This window comes from Phalacrocorax carbo, chromosome 6 (genome assembly GCF_963921805.1).
Source record: "Phalacrocorax carbo chromosome 6, bPhaCar2.1, whole genome shotgun sequence".
NCBI lineage: Eukaryota > Metazoa > Chordata > Aves > Suliformes > Phalacrocoracidae > Phalacrocorax > Phalacrocorax carbo.
Genome location: NC_087518.1, coordinates 59,242,010 through 59,254,680, shown reverse-complemented (window position 1 = coordinate 59,254,680; position 12,671 = coordinate 59,242,010). Strand labels below are relative to the sequence as shown.

The 12,671-nt window shown below is 40.0% G+C and overlaps 1 protein-coding gene across 8 annotated transcripts in view; it reads right to left on the bottom strand.

The window, feature by feature from the left end:
* SLC44A3 (solute carrier family 44 member 3) overlaps window positions 1–12,671 on the bottom strand; it is a 111,957-nt gene that overhangs the window by 27,970 nt on the left and 71,316 nt on the right. For 7 of the 8 annotated variants that reach the window (XR_010373492.1, XR_010373491.1, XR_010373495.1 and 4 more), the window contains 8 exons: window positions 12,559–12,666; window positions 9,849–9,991; window positions 9,128–9,264; window positions 7,674–7,767; window positions 6,240–6,409; window positions 5,592–5,681; window positions 4,797–4,921; window positions 2,981–3,167 (listed from right to left, as the gene is read on the bottom strand). Coding sequence is in view for 1 of the 8 variants with exons in the window: in XM_064455539.1 (XP_064311609.1) it covers window positions 2,981–3,167; window positions 4,797–4,921; window positions 5,592–5,681; window positions 6,240–6,409; window positions 7,674–7,767; window positions 9,128–9,264; window positions 9,849–9,991; window positions 12,559–12,666 (1,054 nt within the window). In the remaining 7 variants the exon portion in view is untranslated. Of the gene's footprint in view, window positions 1–2,980; window positions 3,168–4,796; window positions 4,922–5,591; window positions 5,682–6,239; window positions 6,410–7,673; window positions 7,768–8,621; window positions 8,704–9,127; window positions 9,265–9,848; window positions 9,992–12,558; window positions 12,667–12,671 lie in introns of those variants that run through there. The other variant, XR_010373494.1, reaches the window with a different exon arrangement.

Here is a 12,671-nt window from a genome sequence, read left to right as displayed (position 1 = left end):
CATCTGCTGGGTAACAACAGCCACCAATTAAGACAGCTTAACAAAAACAATAATTACAACTACAAATGATAAAAATAATAGAATCGAGTTTTCACCAGAAAAATAATTGAATACATAGAACGGCATTTTTCTATCTGCGTTCATGCTTAGGCTGTAACTTAGAATTGGTTTGGATTGTTTATCAAATGCACATTCTCTTCTAAATGTTAACACATTAACTGTTAACAGAAAAAAATCTTACAAGGATTGGTAATCTACACTAAAAATATCCTGGCAGAAGATAAGATGTCAGGCAAAACATATGTTTTACTAGGTTCCTCATATGACCAATATATTGATGGTTAAGTGCCCCTAAATGACCTTCCCTTCTTGTGCTAAATCTGCAAAAAGTCAGTTCTTTCAGAACCGAGAGTGTCCTAGAAGCTTTACCCTTGCTCTACTGTGCAGCAAGATTATGCAACCTCCTGTACTGTACTGTTTGTATCACCTGCTGGAAACATCAGCATTCCTATTATGCTAGGGAGAAGAGGAAAAATATAATACCTTTGAGCCAGGAGACGTGTCCTGAACTATGAATGTATCAGCAGGTCACAAACTGTTTGAATCCTACTCTCCAAACAGGCAGAAGAAGAAAAAAATGAATGGAAGTGTCTAGCAGGACAGAGAGAATATAACCAATGAAGGAAAACGGCACAACATGGAAAAAGCATAAAAAGCTTCTCAAAGGCAGTTGTCATTGGGTTTTATTTCCCTGTGAATACATGTGGAATGTGCTTTCAGATATAACGTGTAAGTCACTACTTCCCTTCAAAGTCTGTAAAAGCATCCAGGAAATACCTGACTAGTCACCCGTCCTGCACTTATCATCAAGCTGTTTCTGTCACAAGAGCTAGAAGATTCCTTCTGATGATTGCTGCATTTCCAAAAGCTTTTGAATGCAACAGACTCAGCTGGCATTTGCTAAATTTAGATTTAACAAGGGCAAGCTTCACATCCTTATCTGTGCATATTAAGAGTACCAGTGAATTTTTCTGTGGGTAACGGGCCAGCTCAGCTTAACATCAAGGACGTAATATTTCCTCCAATAGTTATTGTTAATTATAGATTTAGTAAATCTGTGTGTTATCATTCACTTTATTTACCTGCTACTAGATTTACTGTAGTTAATGTTTATCTTAAATTGCATTTGATCTAAGCAGGTTCATGAAAGGAACAGTTGGCTGATAGCTCAGGAGATGCTTCTTTCTACAGAGGACTGGTCTGAACCAGCGATAAGGTACCCCCCAAGTTCAGTTTGAAAATTATTGCTGCCTGGCTGATACATGCATAAATGGGATGAAGATTTTGCAGAAAAGCTAACAATCACACAAAGCCGTGTCTAGCATGTAATGCTGCCTCTGTAAAGGGAAAACTCAATCAGATGAATGTGGGGAAGGAACATCCATGATGCCTACAGCAAAGTGAATCTGTTTGACTATTCAGTCAGCCAGGAACAACTCACAGAGAGACCTCAGGTTGGACGTTCGGCCTTGCTAGGTCTGACCCTTTTGCAGGAGAGGCAGGTTATCAGCCAGACGGGTGCCTCAAGCAGCCACTTCTGACAGACATGAGCTGCTGGGGGAAAGGCAGTAGAAACAGAGAGACCCTTGCAAAACTGCATGAGTCTCCAATGAAAGTTGGAGGGAAACAGATCCTAATCTAGCCTAAGCAACGGGTGAGTGATCTGCAATGCCAGCATGGACTCAGACAGATGGACTATCATGTTACAAGTGAAGTGGGTCTTGTACAGACCAGAATTAACAGGGTGAGACTGAGATAGAAGCAGCTGTGATGGAAGAGGAGTGAGGTACCTGACCCATGGAGGTGAGGAATACTGCAAGTTTTGCCAAATGGTCTCAGCTACAGAAAGGTTGGAGGCTTTTCTGGTCTAGCAGGGATCTGTAAGCCTGTACAGAGGACTTACTGCAGCCCCTGTCTCAAGGGGTGGTGGAAACACAAGATAAAATGGTAACACAAAACCATTTGAAGAGCTAGGCTGTGTCTGGTTTTCCACAGAGACCACTGCCAAAATTCAGAAAACAGGAAATATGGGAATGACAAACAACTGTCGCTATCTGCATCAACTTTGCATCAGCTCCAGCCCAAAGGACAACTGACTCCTAGCAGTGGCCCTAGAAATTTAAAATGAAAAAACCCCCAAACCCCAAATCATAATGGTTCCTATGTACAAAGGCTGATGCCTGCATGAGGAGTTACCCCCACAGCTACGCAGAGTTTAGCTTCCTTTCTTTGGGTGATGTTCCACAGAAGTACAATCTCCCCATCCCTTGCATTGCACGATGCTGGGCCAAGGGACAGCATCCAAATTACCCCAATTTAGTCAGTGACAGATCTTATAGTTTATGTCCCTCAGTAATACCATTTCCGTACTCAAAATGTGTTCTTGCAGAGCTTTCATAGCGATTAACTGTTTCTACAGAGCACCTCCCCTACAGCTTGGGTTAATCCAAATACTGTTGTACCAGTCTAAATAATGATAGCAGTTTCACTGAATTACTGCTCAGAAACAACGTTCTGCCTCCATGACAATCGGACACTGTTTATGGTCAGAGGAGATTAACGTTCTCATTTCATAACAACTGCACTAAAAGCTGTCTCCTCCCTCCTGCTATTTTCTTCATTTAAATACATCAAACTTACACTGCATCTACCACAATCTAATCATAAATTAAATAATTGAGGAAGAACAAAACTAAAATCCACGCGTAGGAGCAAAAATCTCTCTTCTGTAGCTCTACGACTCACAGAACTATGGCAATGTTGAAGACTCCAATGGGGGGGTGGGGAATGAGAGAGTAACACAGCTGTGTAACAATGCTAGCCCACATTTTGTACACAAACACCAGTAGGTCCCATACTTAAGAAGTGAACTTAGGAAAAAGATAGCATTCATCCAAAAACATGGAAAGCATATACATACCTGCAGTTCCCAAGCTAAGTAGTACAGCAACCCAAAATACCCAGAACACAATGAGAATCAGAAAGGTCCAGATCGGTTGGAACAGGAGGAAAGGAATTCTGCCAATGTTTTTACCAATAATTTGAAAGAGCTGCACAGTGAACTGAAGCCTCTTTCTTAGCACAAGTATAAGGGAAAGCAGAACAACCTGTTACAGGAAACAAAAAGACAAATTTTGGGTTATTTTTCCCTTAAGAAAAGTAGCAGGGTTGTCAAATGTGGGATCAGGGCTACAGATTTCACAGACACATGACAGCAAGGCGTTTTACACAAACATACTGCGGACTGGAAAAAGCTTTTTGAGGCACTGCCTATATTCTCAAAGAGCCTGTGGATTAAAATCTGATTTTCTGAAATCATTACTACTGCTTCTTTAAAACAAAATAGGATTCATAAAACTGTAATTCAGCCAATGGAAACAGTCTGTTTTGCTTTACAGCAAACACAAAGGTACGCTACACATTCCTTGTGACCCTGCATGTCATGAACATTTAAACTTTCTTGCTACTCAGGTCAGCGTGCCACTGTTCACAATGGTAGGAGGACCAGCCCTTTTCTGCAGAAAGGACAATAGCACAACCAAACTAGTTTGAGAGCTGTGTATGCATGGCAGCAAAGCAGACATAAAATGAAACCTCATTTAAATAAATTGGTTTTTTCACAATGTAAAAAAACCAAACAACAACAAAACCCCAAGCCAAATACCCCACAATGTCCCCAGTTCTTTGTATATGACAAGGAATGATGAACAGCAACTAAAAGGTTGGAATCTGTAAAATAATAAATGCAACCAGTAGCAGTTGCTTCACTAGTTTTCTTGCCTGCTCTAGAAGGAAGCCACCAGCTCTGGAGAGAAGCGTAACCTGCAGCAGTGGGTGTTCCCACAGTTCTGCAAACACCAGTCAGTTGTACTGCAACATTCGTGCATACAAAGGAACTTTTTATTGCCCCTTTAGTATCAACAGAAGTAAGAAGGTCATAACTTGCAGATGATATGAAAAAAATCTGGTCTGTGACACATTTATATTTGTCACTGTAAACTGTCAGACTGTTGATATCTGGTGAATTCCAGTCTATGGATCCTACTCTCTTTTAAGAAAACAGAAGAATCATTGATTTGATTGAGAAGGAATGAATTCAACTGAATAATGAGAAGAAACAATCATTTTGACAAATGTTTCATGAAGTACAAATTGTCTGTACACTCATTTTGAGCAATGGCTCCTTTAACATTGCAACATCAGAGTGAAAAAAAAATCACTTTATAAGCTGCAAGCCACGCTCACATTTTCTGTTGGAAAACAAGGTCAATGAGAGAAAAGCAGAATTTAACCCCATAACCTGGGGCCTAGGCATTGCTGCCTGTGCTTTACTACCCCTTTCATTGTCTAAAAGAGCTGCGACTCCTTTCTCCTGCTGACTGGGTAGGCTGAATCCACAGATCTCACATTCACATCCAGCCACCGCCCCTCTGTTCACTCAACATGATTCTCCACTTAGCTGCTGTAGAGGAGAATGGGGATGGAACACAATTCTTCCATTCCTACACCACCAACGCTAACACTGTTGTACAGGGTTGAAGCGTGGCAAAGCCCTGTGCTGACAAATTCACAATGAAGATATAAAACTATTTAAATGAGTGTAAGCAGACCTTATAATTGGTTCTCATTTTCAAATCTGAAAGGAATGAGAAATTATTTTTACTGTGGCAGAACCACTAAAGTTCAAGTTTTCAAGTTACAGCCTCTGCCGTTGCTTAGGGTAAAATGCTACTTACGGTAAATATTGTTGAGAAGATAGCATATCCAAGTAGAAATTTTACATTTTCCTTTTCTGTTTCCAATTCAGTGCTGGGATCGTTCCTGTAGTCATAATAGAGCCACCAGAGAACACCTGAGACAACTGAGCAAACAAGAGCAGCATGAAGGCGGGCAGCACTCCCCAGGCTGCAGCACGCTGCTGTCAGCAGGCTGATGTCTGCCTGGCCTCCCCCCCCGAGCCTCTCGCCCTTCCGCCTAACCCAAGCTCAGCTCAGGAATACTGTCGCGTAGCAGAGGGGCACAGCATCAAGGATCACAGAGAGTTCACATAGTGGTCTGTTAGTCTGAGGTAAAACCGCAGCAGAACCTTCGGTTTTCTTGCAGTTATTCTAAAGTTCAGGCACGTGATTTCATTGAGGAGATACAAATCTAACTGTCACGGAACGGCAAGCTTTAGCTGGATGCATTCCTATGGTTCTCCCTTTCTCAAGTAGGCAGTGTAAAACTTCACTAAACTTTCTTTGAAACAGTATGATTTCCGTAAGAGTATTCATTTGCCAAAAGAAATGTTTCCATGCATCTCTGAAAAAATAAAAATCACCATCATCCCATCACTCAGCAGCTGAAACAGCACAGCCAGGCGTTGGCACCCGAAGGCAAGCAGGGCTTAGCCTGGAAATGGCTGTGGTAAGCTTAAGGTTACCGAGGATGGCCACGGAGAAAAAGGATAGCTGTTTGTTCAGCTGCCTCTCCCCCACTTCAGCGAGATGATCCATTTCACTAAGCATATGCTAAAAGGTAAATGTACTTACACAGCAACCCGAACACCACCAGTGCAACCAAAGTATGGACCAGAAGTGTCCGAATGAATCTGAAGGCTAAAACCAGTATAAAAGAGAAGGCTGAAAAATATACAAAGGACGTTTATTGTCAGCGTTACACCCCATTTGACTTAACTCTTACTTACTTTAAAGATAAATTTAAGGTTCTTGGCAGAATTTGGGCTTTTATTTTTAAACAGTGGTCTCAAAGGCAACAGCATTTAGTGAAGCTGGCAACCTTTTAACATTTAAAACACAGTTACCTATAACTTACTAATAATGAGCTTATAACTGAAATATTTCACCTTGGAAATTATTAGCTTTTTATTAATATTTTGTATAACATTTCAGTTAAAATGTTCGTGCTGATGCCATTTTTTTTATCCACAATTTCTTACAGCCCCCTGAAATGAGGTATATGATCATATCAAGGAACACAGAATCTGATATTTCATAGAGCTGTATTTCATCAGACTATTAAATGCTTCCTGATAAAACACAATCACTTTCTTTAAAACAACTCTGACCAGAAAATATGAAAAAGAACACTTTTAAATTAAAAATATAATGTTAATAGAAACATTTGAAACCTCACATTTTAATTGAATCTTTTGATTAACTTTTTACTTATACCCTTACCTAGTGCAAGGACACTCAGTCCTATCACAGTATCTCTTCCTGCCAGTATTCCACTCAGAATTCGGTGAAAAACATCCATTTCATTAACCATACTTATTAAAACAGATGCATATTTGGAATAGCATTCAGGATTTTGTGGAACACATCGATTAAATAATGGAAAAGATTTACTGGAAGGTTAAAAACAAAGATGGAAAAAAAATATTAATTACTGGACAAACAGTTCCAAATCCACAGAGATCCATTCCAACAAGAGCATCCATTCAAGATCAACCTGGGAGAAAAATAAATGAACTACTATCTTAATCACCATCAGCACGTAGCTCCTCTTCCCATTCTAGTCTGGCTTCACTTGCTTTGCTCCCACGTGTTTACATAAAACTCGTGCTAACATAGCTGTAAGCTATGCTGTTGTCGATAGTTCTAGACCACAAACACTTTGCATTGTTTTTATGATACTTAAGCATTCTAAAAGCCACATCAAAACAATGTTTGTAGGGTGTAGTTAACACCAACAAATATTTACATATGAAATTATTTGGCACTTGTAGCCAAACTTGAATATATTTATTGTCCCACTTTGGCAACGCTGTATGACACCAAAGACAGTCATACCTAAAAAGAAGAGGTTTGTTCATCAACAGTTAAAAACTTCTTTGACCAGTTTTGCTTTTACTATGAAATATTACTCTGCAAGATTAATAACTTTGCCGAGCTCCTTGCCAAACACAAAAAAAGCCTAAAAAGTCAAAGAAATAAGTAAAATATGTCATATTTTTTCATCAGTTTACATGCTCTCCTTTGATTCTCTCTATGTAATGTTTTTATGTGTCTCTTGCTCTTTTCCATTTGCTTTTTTCCCCCTCTATTTTCTCTTGTTCAGCACAGATGACTTAGCTCTGCAGACACGCAGATTCCAATTCTTTGCTGTACTTTCATGACACAGTGGAATTTAAAATCATGGGTTTAAGGATTTTAAATCACAAATGCCAAATGTTAAAGACAGTGCCGTCCACAGACCTCTGCTTCAAGCCAGCTGGCTATGAAATAATTCTGACAGAAATTTCTGGGTTCAGGATAGTAAGCAAGGCCCGAGACCACAGCTCCTCTTCCCCAGCACGGAGGGAGAGAGCAAAAGTGCGTGCAGGAGATAAGTCACTCCTCGTATGGAGTGCTTCTCCCCTGATTTGGAGGGGCAAAACCTCTAAAGGGTAGAGGAATGGAGGGAATGCAGTCCTTGCTTATCCTGCGGGACGGAACACTGCCATCTTCACAGGCACACATGAGAACTCGTAAGGATGCATGCAGAAAAAGAAACAAAGCTAAACCATTCTGACTGTAAAGCAGCAAGTCAAATACAAAGCGTGAGGAAGTAACAATCCTTAAGGAGCTGTTTGGACTCAAGGGTGTTGTAAAGCACCCAGTAATTCTTACCTTGGTGGAACTGGCAGTGTGGGACACAGCTCAGCTGCCTTTGGATTTAGCGTGTAACTGGAAATGCTCAGGTTGTAAAGGCAAAGACAAGAACCTAAGGAGAGAGGGGGGGAAAAAAAAGGTAATTTAATATTAGTTAAAGTTTTAGAGAAAAGCGCATTATCAATTAAATTTTGTTTACACTTCTGCTTTGAACCCTTAGCAGGCCATATTCACCCCTGATATTCCAGTGGGAATGTAAGTAACAGATTAGTTAATTGGGTAAATCTAAAGCAACCTCTGCAGAATCTTTTGCCTTCTAGACTTAACTGCAATTACTGATCTACCTGGAGGGCAGGCACGCTATTTGTTCTACAGCGTGATACTTTGGCAATAAACTCTTTCTGATTACGGTAAGATAACACAAAAACCTAAAATGACAGAAGCTACACTACAACCAGACCCTTTGTGATTTAGAACAGAATATAGATCTATCCAGAAACATAACATTTTCGGGGCTCTAGGCTAAATACTACCAGGTACTCGGCTAATAATGCTCTGCTCCATTATATAATGCTTCTGGGAAAGAAAGGCTGGCTACGTTCAAGCCACTCAAAACGCAACACTGCCCTCTCCCTCGAGATAAACAATCAAGCGGTTTTAGCATGTAGATGGAATTTCATGCAATTATATCCAGTTACACTGAAAACACTTGTATAACATCACAGATGTTTACAGCCTTCTGTACGTATCAAAGGATGGCAATTTAGATAGCAATCCTTGCCAAAAAAAAAAAAAAAACCAAAACAAAAAAGAATGGAATTCTGACCTCCAATAAAAATAGCCACTAATATTCATATGGCCTTCAGTTTACACATACCCTATGGAATAAGGGTTAGGCTACATGTTATTTTATTTACGTGTTGGACATGAAATGAACTGGAGCTGCCTCTTTTGCACAACACTTACTTCTGACATCATATCCAACTTGAACACCAGAATAAAATTTTAAAAATTTATAGGTGGAACAGCAAACTTTGGGATCCAGCATCTAAAGGGATGAAAACACTTGTGTATCTCTGGAATTAATAATTCCGCTATAGTTTTAATTACATTTAGAAGAAGCAGTTGGACAAGTTTCTCGAACAGCATGAGAGCTCTGTTCACGAACTGGCACCCCCACCAAACCACACTGCCTCATTCTCAGTAGCCTGTTTTCTGCTGGATAATCTCAGCATTGTGCAGGAATTAATCAACAACTTTTGAATTTGCATGAGAGAGCTGTAACATTTTGTAGAAACTATGGTTTTGAAATAAAGCAGAAACAAGACATTTGATTTTCTGTTGCCATGGACTGCTCAGGAAATTAACGGTAAGAAATGACTCCCTCGCGTAGCAAACATAAGAATAAAAAATTGAAAGCTGCTCAACTGTTCTACAGATACACTAAGATATTCATATTCCCTGTTGCACACCATTATTCCTTGCAAAACTCTGGAGGTCTTCCAAAGAGTTGAGTTGCTCTTGTGGACAACTAGACACGCACAAGGAAACTGAACTGATTTTGAGGCTTTGCATTTCCAGGCTGCATGAATTCAGAAAGAACACATACCTAGAAAGAAAAAAAGATCCTCTTTTCAAAAAACAAGCTTCCTGTTTTGTATTGGTTTAAATTCTGAGCCTTCTTTCCATCTTTTTAAAGGGCCACAAAGCAAATGAAACTCTTTATCCATGTATCATGGAAACAAAATGGGAGTTTGAAGTCAGAAGTTAAGAAGTAATTTGAGAATATGCTACATTTTTACACTTCATTTAATGTTCTTACACGGGATCAGAAGCTTCCAAGGTGGGTGCCATTCTACAAGGACTAGTTCATGGAAGTCGACAGAATGACTGGGAACTTCAACATGCAACTACCTTAAGTACAAAGATTTGCCAAATAGAACATCTACTGGTTTGGCCGAAGTCCTATTTTAGAAGAAGTCGGCATAAAGCATAACAATGTAGCACATTTTCAAATTCCTCCTTAACTTTCTAGTTTCACTCACCATTTTGCACCATTCTCACACCTTTTTTTTTGCCTTTCAGTATAAGCATATGTATACACGCATATGTATATGACTGACAACTAGAAGATGTGTATCATACTGAGTTCTTAAACATTTGATTTATTTAGACATTATCTGATATACTTACTTCTTATTAGTCATGTCCTGTCCAGAAAGGGGTGCCCCTTTTACAGGAGTGTTCTTCCTACCACATATGTTCCCGAAGCTGTCATATCCAAGCACAAGTCTTTCTGCAGCACCAGCCATCACAGCATAGCCAGTCATAAACATCTGTTAAAATATTTTAAATATGAAATCATGCTACAATAGCTTTTCCTTCCCATTCAACAAATACGCCCTTTAACCCATGCATTTTTGTCTTGTGCATGTAAACTGTTAAATCTAGAATTCACCCCTCTGCACAAGGCCAGAGCAGGTCATATGGACAAATTTAGCCCTAATGCCTCCTTAGAGCCTTCCCTCATCTATTCCTGAAAATATATCAGTTAAGGAGAGTATCTACAAAGAAAACTAACTCTATCCCAGCTGAAACCAGGATCACAGGAGAAGAAAGATAGGGGACCTGATTAAAATTATAGGAAAGCAGTAATAAGGTGCTAAACGCTGCCTCTATCAGTTCCTGTGTGTCACCAGGCAAGGTCACTCAAATTGTAATTTTTCACATGTGCTGGCTGCTTCTCATTTTTCTGAGCGGCCTTCAAGACATGCCTGGGCAATATATCTGCTGAAATGCTGAGCCCTTGCAGCTGGTAGTGAATTTAATCAGAGTATTTTAAACACATAAAGTATAATTAAAATGCAGGTTACCTGGAATTCCAGGAGGATGCATTCTTTAACACATGTGAAAAACCCAGGAGACCACACTGGGGACTTAGGTGACACTGCACTGAACTTTTACATGCTCTGCTGTCGGATCAAAGCCCCGGCAGATCAACTGCCTGTAAACCCCAGGGGCAACTAAGCACCTCTGTTGGCCAAGCTGCAGCCACCCTTAGTTGATATACGACACTCTGCTTCAGAATGCAGCTTAAACCCTGCCCATGAACCCCACGAGGGCCAAAGCACCCCCTGAAAAGAACTTTTTCAAGTGCCAAGAAGCAGCAACTCTTCTGGGAAGCTGGTCAAGTCCTGAGCACTACTTTACCCTAACACTTATTTATAGCACTCCAGCTATTGAAAGACTCAGTGATTCAGTCGTCTCCTTTGTCCCATGGGGTGTAAACTACATTTCGCACACCCCAAGGACAATACACTGTGCTCCGTGCCTACAGGCCAACTGTTGGCAGCAGCAAGACTTCTCAGTCCCATGTTAACCACTGCCACTTTGCATGGATATTGCTGAATATCAGCTGTGCTAGAGACGGATTGCACATACCTGATCCAGCACAAATGCTTTCTTACCTAAGGTTTAGAGCCTTTACTTGTTATTCTGCTTTTAACACTTCTGCCTAAAGATGGGATCTGGGCAAAAACTGGGCCTCATACACCAACATGGAAGTATGTGCTTCCTTAGTCTCCAGAGTAGTCTCATTTTTGCTTATTTGTTTGCAGTCTAACTGGTTAAATAGTGTATTTTTTAAAAAGTTTTTACTGCACGTTAATGCCATCTTGTATGGAGATCTTTGCAGAGACTCCACAATTAAAGCTGACACACTACTTGTGTATGTGATATTTGTTACAGTAACAAAATATTTTCAGATCCAGCTTATTAACATAGCAAATACTTGTTAATAATTAAATTGTTCTCAGAAGAAAAAGGAGAAACAAGCTGGCACTGTAACTCAACCTGAAATATGCTTTCAGGAAAGTTCTAGCGTTCATTCTAAAGATGGACGTTACAGGTCCATTGCCATCAGTATGGCAAACACTGTCTGCATGTGAATTATATGGGGTTCTTAAAGTGCAGAATGCTGGATACAAGCCATAAATATTGTTAAGTGACAGAGGCTGTATGACTGCCAGAGGGGTGTGTCTATAAATGCCAGTGTTACGCATCTCCACAGAGTTACTAATGTGGTTTCAATTATTTTCACTATGCGAACAAATCAGTGTCACCAAAAAATTTTTAATCTTTTAAAAATAAGATCAAACAAAAGAAAACAAATACATGTATGCAATAAGCTATTTCACAAAAACAGGAATAAAAACAGTGAGAGAAGACAAACAAAAATCCTAAATCCTCACCATTCGACAGGTTTAATTTTTGGCATTCCCTCCACTGATCAAAGCACTAAGCACAAGACAAAATGTAAAAAACCCTATTCTGTTCACAAAGTTCGGCTTCAGCTTATGCACTGTTCAAAACATGTATGTATTCTTCTGCATTAGCTTCCATTAAAAGAGTTATTAGGAATTAAATTGGAAACTGATTAATAGTGTATTCATGAGAATCCTGAGTAGCCTCAGACATATAATGAAAAAAACATTCATACTTAAGAAAGACAAAGCCTGTTCCCAAAAGCTTGGCTGTTCTATGCACAGGACAGGTAGGGACTGGATACAACATCACACAGACATGTTGCAAGGTACAAGACTACAATGAATAAGTAGAAATAAAAGCCCAGTCAGGGCCTGGACTAATTTACAAAAAAAAGCAAATTCTAAATAACCCAGTCCTTTGTATAGACGGACTGTAAAACATACGGGCAGGATTTAGATGTCTGTGGCAGACAATGCGCTAAAGCACTGCCACAGAGGTCCGTTCTGTCCCCGTGCAATCCTGGGACCCGAACACCTGCGCCCAGGGTAATTTCAGTTTAGGTTTAGTATACCACTGTGCACAACCCCATTAACTTTGCATCTGATTTTTCTTTCGGGGAAAAAAAAAGCATGCTTACCAAACCAGCCCAGAAAAGAAAGAAGAGGAGCAACCAGAGTTTGTCTGTGCACTTTCTGTAAAGGACTGGTCTCCATTCCCTTAGTTCAGAGACGCTCTCGCCAGGATCCTGAG